Source organism: Nestor notabilis, unplaced genomic scaffold, assembly GCF_000696875.1.
Source record: "Nestor notabilis isolate BGI_N333 unplaced genomic scaffold, ASM69687v1 scaffold29416, whole genome shotgun sequence".
NCBI classification, from domain to species: domain Eukaryota; kingdom Metazoa; phylum Chordata; class Aves; order Psittaciformes; family Psittacidae; genus Nestor; species Nestor notabilis.
In genome coordinates, this window is record NW_009933805.1 from 19,645 (window position 1) to 30,068 (window position 10,424).

Here is a 10,424-nt window from a genome sequence, read left to right on the forward strand (position 1 = left end):
CATCCAGATAATTAACCTTGTTCTTCAAAGTTACAAGACACAGAAGCGCTGATACATGTTTGGTTTTGTTATGGGTTTTATGTTTTGTTTTGGTGGGGTTTTTTTTTTTCTTTTAATTGTAATTTAAATATATTGTCTCTTCATTTCTTTCTGTTACATATTCAATTTAACCCACACATGTGGAGTTATTCCTACTGGTCTCACCATTTCATATCATTATTAAAAAAGCATGTATGAAGTTCAGCATCTTATAGCCGCCTATTTGCTTGCCAAGGTAAATCTTGCTTTCTAGTCTAGATCTTTTAATTGGAATGTATTTTACCTTGTTGCTTATACAATTTCCTGTGAATGGCTGGGAGTAGAAACTGCCCAGATACTCTCTACTTAATAATGCTCTGCTGCATCCCAGTCACTGGAATAGTTTCTGTTGATTTCCCTTCCAAAACATTTTGCCTTGTTGGCTTTTTTCTTCATTGAAAGAGACTGGATGTTATTAAATGAATTTATGCAAAAAGAAAGCATGTTTTGGCAGATGTGATTGGTTTTCACAGTGGAGTATAAAGTCTGTACCCCTTATAAGCTTTTCCTTTGGTTCAAGGTGTATGTTTCAAATAACACAATTTACTAGACCCTTACATGTCAACTCTTCTGAGAAGATAATGCTTTGTTAGAGTAGCTTTCCAAGTTGCTTTTGACACTTAAAATATACATGAAATAAAATACCCTCTAATTACCATGACTATCAGTTTAATTAGAAATGTTTTAGTGTCGCATAAAGAATGAAAGTCACATGTAATGTCTGTGTACATCAAAAATGTATGACATAGTAAATACAGCACTCATGTAAAACACACATCCAGCATGTTACTGTAACTAGTACGAGAACCTTGTCAAATGATTAATTCATGAGTACTTTCTGTTATGATCTGTATTGTCAAACATTTGCCATCTTCTTTTTCCTTGTTTTAGGTACCAGCAGACAGGTGTTAGGTGGCTCTGGGAATTGCACTGCCAGCAGGCAGGAGGAATTCTGGGAGATGAGATGGGATTGGGCAAGACCATCCAGATAATTGCCTTCTTGGCAGGTCTGAGCTACAGCAAGATCAGGACTCGTGGTTCAAATTACAGGCAAGTGCTCCTCTGCAGACTGTCAGTCTGTGGAGCTCAATTAATATTTCATCAGATGTATTGCGGGTGGAGGAGGGTCCTGTGAATTATTAATGACATTTCAATTACAATATTCCTTTAATTCTTTTAGTGGGGGACATCAAAGGAAAAATTTTACGAGACAATGGAGCTGTAGGGCAGGAAAAATTAAACATGTAACACTTTTAATGAATTCCAGGCATTGATGCTTCATTTTGCAGATGAGCCACACTAGATATTTTGGGTCAATACAGTGTCTAAGGTTAGCTTCCACAAATGGATTGTTTACAAACTCAATTACATTAATATCAATAGTTTACACAATATGGAATTTTAAATTAGGTGTAATACCTTTAGTTCCATTTATTAAATTTTACATTAAAATATTTGTTCTGGCAAGCCGCCAGGTAAATGCTTTACAGGAAGTAGCAAGCTGATTTGCAATGAAAGCTAGAGTTTCTGATCGGCACGGGATTATCCATGGCAAAAAAATAGTAGTTATAGTAAAACAGTAACTTATACAAAGGAGTTCCTGTCTGCTTTTTTTGATGTTATTGTTGCTTTTCAAAATGATATTAGAGTGAATGGCCTTTCTTATGAGATCTTTTATGCTTTTTAGTTACTGAAAAATGCTTTAAATTCCTTCTTCATAGGTGAAATTACCGGAAAAGATACTTGTTGGTGTCCTTGGATTTACAAATGCATGCATGAATAATACTTGGTTTTTCTAGTTCCGTTGGTCTGTCTACTTGATGTAAATTGCTACATGCAATTAAGCAAATATCATGGTACTATACTAAACAAAAATAATTAACTTTATATTTTTATAGAGACATATTTAAATCATATTCATCATGTACATAAATTGTAAAATAATTCTTTAAAGAGAAAATTACTGCCTTTTTTCCAGTGGCTTTCTACTATAGCCTCTTTACCTAAACAAAATCTCCAGGTCCTCCCTCGCTCAAGCCAGTTCATTTACTTTGATATGGCTGCCTGATTTGAGGATGCTACTGTACAGATTATTTTGTGTGGATATATTCCCTGTCCCTGTTGGAGAACCACTGAGTTGATGGACATCTTTCAGGAACATCTGTTGACATCATTACACAGTTGCAGCTTAAGACCTAAGATACAGCAATGAAACTACATTAAAACTTTGAAAAGGCCAAAATATAATCTAATATAATTTTTCTGATTCTGAGGGAGCCTGAAGACTAGCTGAAGTAAGGAACTCCTTGATACATGGAATGTAACTATTACAAGTTACTGAACCACACAGCTGGGGAAAGCCAAGTGTCATGTGAAGGATCAGTAGAAGTGCTGCAGCTATGGTGGTATAAGGATATAAGGGAAGGAAGATTTATAAAGGGGGAAAAGTCTTTTGTTAGACAAGCTGAGAGAGTTGGAAGAAGCAACAGCTTTCAGACCCATAGTCCCTCACAAGAAAAAACAAAGCAGCAGCAAACTTCAAGAAACCCATCTCTAGCCTGTATCTAGGATGAAATCTGTTGTTGAAACATGTTGAAGGGCTTGGGGATCCACAAATTTGCTTGTTTCCAAATACATTATTTTGTTTAACAAAGATGTTACCTTTCACTGCAAACTTTGCATCATTGATTTGAGAGATCAGATGAGAAAATCTGCTGAAAAGTTCAGACACTGATTATTTACTTAAATGGACACTTCAAGATACTGAGATAGAATCATACAGGTTAAACTTTAAGGCTCAATCTGTACTATGAGTGCCAGAGAGATTAATTTCCATGGTGCTTACATAAATAAAAATCCATTGTCCCAGAAAATTTGTATTGCTCTTGCTGCTCTGTTCTTTTTTTTTTTTTTTTTACTAGGATTTAGTTGTCATTTCAGTTTCATTTTGAAGGCGTGATTTGCCGGTGCTTGGCAGTAGAGTTGGTTATAATACAGATTGTTTTCCTCTGCTCATTTTTTAAATATTTGAAGTTTATAAATATAGTATGACTACATCTTCCTTTCTCTTGGTAATAAGTTGCAAGAATAGCTACTGTTTTCAATTCTAATAACATCCAATTAAATAAGAACTAATAAGGGATGAATTTGGGTTTTATAAGCCAGAAGCAACAGAAGAAGAGATTTGGGTGTACTGATCATGTGTGATATTGACCATAAGCTGTTAGTACAATGCAACTGTGAAAAAGAGACAGAATACATTATGACAATATATAGGAATGTGGCAGTATTAGTATCCTGGTATGAAGCACCAGTAAAACTTTGGTTTGGAATGTTATCATTGTCACGTTTGGTTAAGGAAAACAAATACCAATTGGATGGGCAGCAGAGCAAATCTGTTGCAGTGATGAGGAGAATGAAGGATGCCTCCTAAATGTAGCAAGGAGAAATGCATGGTTTCTTTAATTTTGTGAAATAGCACAGACTGGAAGATGTTAGATGACTCTCATATAAATAAATAAAAGCTCTCAAGAGAAGAATCAGGTGTTGGCTAGTGGAAAGTGACTAGAGCCAGAAGAGGTTTCAAACAACTGAGTGGAGTGGATTTTCTGAAAATTGATCAAAGGGAACGTGAACTCTGTATAAGCTGAGTTGGGAAAAAAACCCCAGACAAACCCAGCATGTGAGCTTGTTTGATGCAGACCAGGGGAATAAACAGAGGTCATTTGTTACTACCCATGTAGAATGAGAAACTAATACATTTGGGGAAAGATGGCTTCCTTGCTTTAGATATTCTTAAGAGCAGTTGTCTTTTTTGCTATAAATAGATCAGTAGGGGTGGTTATTTGGATTCCTAGCATAGTTTACGCTATTTTTTGCATCTCCAACTTCTATCTTCCCCTTGGATTGTTGGGAGATTTTAATTAGACTATGTAAGGTTGTTATATAATGCATTTTTTATAACGAAAGAGATAAGCAACATCCAGGTTGTTATTGCATATGTTATTGCATATGTATAAGCTTTTAATAAAGAATATTATTTCTTAATGTCAGCAGTTTCTGATGGCATTTACAGGGTTTCTTAAAGCAGGGTACTGATGGTGTCTGGGAAATCCTTCCTTATAGCTATACGCAAGTGATACTGAATGTATATTGTGATCTTCTGAATTGTTTATTTATTACCACTTGAATAGTACTTAGTCCACCAGACACAGATCAGTATGTGATAACTAGTTATTGCATTTGTTTGCAAAGTCATCTTGTTCTAGTAACCACTATTTAGTGTGTTTCCTATATGGCTGTTCATGATGGTAATGTTTCTTGTTCGGCTGTTGTGCTAGAGATTTTTCTCTTCTTAATCTTAAGAGTAGCTCTGAACTTAATATACAGAAGGACTTTTTTTCAAACGTCCTCAGTAATTCTCAGAAACAATCATATGATTATGAATAAGAAACTTATGAGACAGTTTAAGCCCAGCTCAGATCTCAGCTTCCATGGATGATATATTCTACTGCTTTAGAGCAGTATCTCTTATCTGTAAATTATGGTGATAATAGAACAGTATATTACTGACATGAAACAGAACACCTGCATGTAAGTCCATTTATGAGACTCTAGCTACACATTCTTTTTAATAGAAGTAATAAAATAGTTGTTTGTTAATGTTTCTTTTCTCTTATAGAAACAGCAGTCACCCAAACCTGATTTGTATTATTGCAGGAGGAAGCTCTTGTATGCCTTATTGTTTAGAGCTTTTCTATTTCTATGTTTATCTTGATGGATGCATCCAGTAACTGTTCAGTGGATAGGTTCTTACAGCAGTACCCCTTTCATCTTCCCTTAAAAAACAGACTTCCAGAAAAACAAAGTGCAAATTAATTTTCTTAGGTCTCATATACCACTTGAACTATAATGTGTCATTTTAATGTGTATTTTTGATGAGCCATTTTGTACAGAGTATTTATTTCATGTTAAAGGTTGATTTTCTTGAGTACTTTATTTTAGGTACCAGGGATTGGGTCCAACAGTGATTGTTTGTCCAGCAACTGTGATGCATCAGTGGGTAAAAGAATTCCACACTTGGTGGCCTCCATTTAGAGTTGCCGTTCTCCATGAAACTGGTTCTTATACCAACAAAAAGGTAATGGTTGACATCTATTTTGTCAAAAAGCTTTTTTTTATTATCTTTTTTATTTTGTACTAGCCAAAGAATAAAAAAAAAAAAAATCCCCTGTTCCTGCATGTTTGTCAGCAAGCTTGTGCTGTTTTTCTGATTGTTTTAAAGAAAAAAGAAATTCACTGTCTTGTGTGGATTTTTGTAGGAAACTGGGCAAAAAGGAGATGACAGAAAATACTTCCATATTATGATACAGACTAGCATTGCCTGAACAAATTAAACAAAGTAACAGGTTTCTCACCTGAGCTTTTTTTGTATGGTAGTGCATTCTAGAATTACACAAGTAGATTGCTTGTGCACCAGATATATGCTTCTAGTACAGGTGAATTCTTTCCTTGCACTTCACTGCATTAGTATGTCATTGATCTAGTATTTAATACATTTTGCTTGCGCAGGCAATTTCTCTTCAGTTGTCAGTTGATATCACGTAGTCCCATTTTCTGTAATGATAGTGTTACTTTTGTTGATTTTCCTTTTTTTTCAAGCAGTGCCTTTTCTGCCTTTATTTTTTCAGCCAGTCTCTTAATATGCGTGTTCTTACTTCATGTCTTAAGCTGACAAGCCTTACTTGTCTGAAGTTTCACTCACTGATACCCTGAAGGATCAAAACAAGGAAAACTTAGATTTTTGTTTTCCCTTGACCTCATATTTCAGATGCTTAAATGGATTTTCAGGATTTAGAAAAGCATTTTTAAATTTCTCTTTAAATATTTATTGAATTTCTTGTAATAACATTAAAATAATATGGTGCTTAATTGCACTTGATTAAACGTATTCTGAGGTAATTGATGCAGTTACAGTACATGCCAGAAAAGGAATAGCACACTCTAATGTGCTAATAGCTTCCTGTTGTTCAATTAACTTGGTATGTTTTTGAGCCCTAAAAGTCTGTTGACCTCAATAACATGCTTGCATGTCTTCCTAAATTAAATCATTTGTGCTTATTTTGGGTTATTTGTTAATAAATGCACTTGATAGACTAGCTCAATTTTTTCCATCTGCAGGAATCATCAGGTTTTTCAGGACTTCGCCTTCCTATTGTCCTCCTCTCAAATGCCTACTCAACAACTTAAAATTAAGGAATTTGGGTACTGTATGATCCCTTTAGAGTAGGCTCAGTTCTCTGATTCTGCCTTAATGCCTCCTCTTCTGAGAGCTGCGACAGTATGCTTTAAATAAGTGTCACTGCTGATGTGATCTTCACCTTGTGCATGTTTTTATCTAGATGCCTTTTAATCAGAGAAGAGCAAGCATATGACTAAAGTAAAGTTAAAAACCAAAACCAAACCAAAAACCCTTTCCCATTTTCATTGTCCTTATACCTACAAGAAAATTTTACTACTGATTTATTAGCCTAAATAACACTTTTACACTGAAAATTTATCACATAAAATACAGGCCAGCTAAATTCACTCCTGCCTAGAATTTCTTTCCAATATACACATTCTTTATATGGATACGGTAGTGCTGATCTGATCTCTTGACAATTCCAGCTTTTTATAACCTATATCATTACAGTTGGAGGAAAAGAGTTAAGCAATGACAAGTGTCCCATAAGGCAAGACAGTATTACAAAGCGGAAAGAGACAACAGCTGAAGTTTCGTTTCTTAGAACTTAAGTTGATCTTTTAGGTGAGATAGGTCTACATAATTATTACTACAACATTGTCAGGAATCCTGAAATATTAGCAAATATTAAATCCTTCAGCACTGGTGAAATATATGCTTTTATGAATAGGTATTGTCTGTCGCGCCTTCTAAGATACCCAAGCTTCAATACCAGATCCTCTCTCTTAGACTTGCACAAAGAAGTATTTGCTTGACAGTGGAGTGGGGAAGACTTCTGTTCCAATTGTTTTATCGTAAATTGATACTAGGCAATACCTTGCATATTTTTTTGGTTAGTGACACTTTTTTAGTGTTACAAAAGGACTTCTGAGCAGTGTGGCAAATGAAAGGCGCACCAATCATTACCTTACCTCTCCCCAGTCCATTTTGGATTTCTTTGCAAACAACTTCAGGATTTTCCACGATAATAGTATGAAGTAGCAGCCTGAATTGCGAACACCACATTGGCTGCAAAAGTGGTCAGCCTATTTTGGATGAGTCATTAAGACATCCTGTTTAGATACCTCTGCTGCTATAGTATTTGTGTAGGTTTTTAGCATATGTGATGCTTCAAAAGAGACTGCTTCGTTCCTTTGCTAAAATAACAATGGTAGACAATTTTGGCAGTAAGGGAAAGAAATGTAAAGTTCCAGTTTCACCCCTTGAAATACAGCTAATACTTTAAAGGTCTTCAGGTATCCACAAAGGAAGGCAGATTGGTATTTTAAATGATGGAAGGAAGACGCAATAGAGAGTTGAATACGTTTCCAAGACTAGTTTAAGGCATTTGGATGAAATGTAAAACTTGCCTTTTTATTATTTATGATCATAGAAGATCATTTGTTTCTTTTATGATGATAAATGTGCCTAAGTTGGAAGCAGTAAGAAGAACCAGATTTAAGTGGTAGTCTTGCCATGTGAAGTCTGCTTTTAGTTTGAACAAGGTACAGAATTTGTGGCTAAGTATGTCCTGTGATGCTGTCTTAATGCTATTAACCTTGAACTATTTTTTTTTTTTTACACTCAAATCTAAGTGACTTGTAGATATCAAGAGCTCTGAGAGCTGTAAAGATGAGAGAAGAAGTAAATCTGATGTAGTGTATCATAAATACTGTTTCATGTGTGGTATAGAACAGAAGATAAAGGGAAGAAAGCTCTTTAAGTGTAGGGGAAAAAAGCCTTCTGTACAAAGAGCTTGTCCTGTGATTTCAAAACTTCTGGTGGTACATGGGCATTTGTAAATCATAGAATGTAAGAGGCAACATGAACTTTGGTTATCTTGGTTTAACATGCTACATATGGAAAGAGGCTGTATTTTTTAAGGTCAACATGCAAAGAAAATGAGCTGCAGAGGTTACAGTTATTGGCATGACTGCATATGGAACCTCTGTTCTAGCCAAACGCTTTATTTCTGAGTTAAGGACCAAACTTAGATAAACTTAGTATCATGCCACAAGAAGCAGCATTCTTGTTAAATATGTAGTAAGTGCTTTAGCTCTTTTTATTGCAACTTTTACATTATTAAACATTGTAATGTGTTCTTTTGAAGCCTCTTCATGGTGCCATTTAGATTGTTTTGTTGGGGGCAGGGAAATAATAGGGGTTTTATAGGTTGAATTTATGGATCTCTGGGCTTAATGGTTGGTTATGAGATAGTGATAAGCCTGCTGAAGAAAGCATTTTTGATTCATAACTGATGTATGATTGTGTAAGTGACTAGATACTGTCTCTGTAAGTTCACACTTGTCTTAAACGTATCTGAATGTTTAGAGAATTATGTAGTTATCACTAGTCTAGTTCAGGCTTAACATACACATCTCTTTAAGAAAATTACCATTTCTGATACATGATATTACAGAATTCAAGTCCTCTTAAAAAAATTTTAAGAACTATGCTAAAAAAGATAAACCTGATTACTCTGAGCATCAGTCAAAAAATTGTTCTGTTTTTGTAACTTCAGAAACAAACTTGTAGCTACAGCAAGGTGCCAACAGGAAAAAAACATTGGAGGTGTGTCCTTAGAATAAACCATAAGCATTTTAGCCTTAAGAAACAGTGCTTGCCAAAAATCTTCCAGTCTTTGTATATTACATGTGTCCCAGAGAAGACAAGGCAACAGAAGCAACTTATCATCCTAAATTAGGAGCAAATGTCCTTGAATCATAAAGGCCTGAAATACTGTGCTGAACAGAAATGCAAGATCAGAATTACTCAATCTACTTGGACGTTCCTTAGCTCATTAGCACCTTTTAAAGGCCACAGTTCAGAATTTCAAAGCTAGAAACTGCTGTGATTATCATTTGGCATTAGTAGGATTTGTCTCTCAAGTTTGTTGTTATTAATAATATTTTTTCATGTTTTTGTTTAAAAACAGATGTCCTGAAATACTTCATTAAAGTTTTGGGGTTTTTTTTTTGTTTTTTGTTTTGTTTTTTTGTTTTGTTTTGTTTTTTTGGGGTTTTTTTTTTTGGGTGGTGGGAGGGGAATTAAACATGTCTGAATCTAACCAAAAAGAAATTGTGAATTAAAGAATACATGGTAAAATAGTATAAATCCTGGAATGCCACAGCTTCAAACCAGTGTGTATCAATATTAAATCTGTTACCATATTTTAAAATATTTAACATTATTCCAAGAGCAGCAACTAAAGTGAAGGCAACCTCTGAAAAAGTACCCGGTGCAGTAAAATGAGAGTTAATAAGTGTTGCAGTGCGAGTTGATAAAATTGTGGTGGTGTATTTCTTCATTGTCAGCACAAATCCTTGTTTATTAAAAATTTAGCTTGAAGGAAACTTTAATTAATTACAGGTTCAGTAAATCCTGACTAGGATTCTGCTGTGGTGTGTTTACAGTGAATGGCCTTCATGTGCCTGTGTTTCACTTCTGTTCTCTCTGCTACCTGACAACGTGATTTATGGCTGTTGTTTTCTACTAGTCCACTGTTTGCCCTCTAGGAGGGATTGGTCTCTTGAGCCTCCATAATAACAGCAGCACTTTCACAAAACATCTTTTAATGACAACAGTGCAGCATTCTGTAAGTCAGGCTAATTGCAGACATACCCTATTAATTGCAAAAACTAGGAGAGGTTACATATTTTACAAGCTTTTAATTTGAAATCGCCCGAGATGATTTGTCTAAAGTGTTTGGGTGGAGATGTCTACAATATTCTATGATAGGCCAGTGCTGAGACTGCAGGACACAGGTGCCGAATATGGGCAATGTACCAGTAAAATTAAGCTTTGGATGTCCACAGTTGCCTAGAAATCCTACGCTGTCTGTAATACACATTGTTATAAAGATTACGTATTCTCTCAAGAATCAAGATGTCAACGTTAAATAGTGGGTCATGGTTTTATAAAATGATAATCAGAAAATAGAAATTCTTGAACAATTAAATGCAGAAGAGCTTTTTCAATCTTGGGGTATATCTAAGCAAGAAAATTTACAATAAGAGATGGACTTTTAAGACCATCTGAGTCTTTGAAATGGATTTTTCCCTTTTGTTTTTGTTGGGTTCTGGGGTTTGGTTGTTTTTTCTTGGAGGGGAGGGGTGTTGGAGGC

The 10,424-nt window shown here is 35.1% G+C and overlaps 1 protein-coding gene across 1 annotated transcript in view; it reads left to right on the forward strand.

Moving 5' to 3' along the window:
* LOC104407702 (DNA excision repair protein ERCC-6-like) overlaps positions 1–5,218 on the forward strand; it is a gene marked incomplete at its 3' end in the record, with an annotated part of 23,947 nt that extends 18,729 nt beyond the window's left edge. The window contains exons 7-8 of the mRNA XM_010017046.1: positions 970–1,128; positions 5,083–5,218. Coding sequence (XP_010015348.1) covers positions 970–1,128; positions 5,083–5,218 — 295 coding nt within the window. The remainder of the gene's footprint in view (positions 1–969; positions 1,129–5,082) is intronic.
* Positions 5,219–10,424: the final 5,206 nt, after the last annotated feature.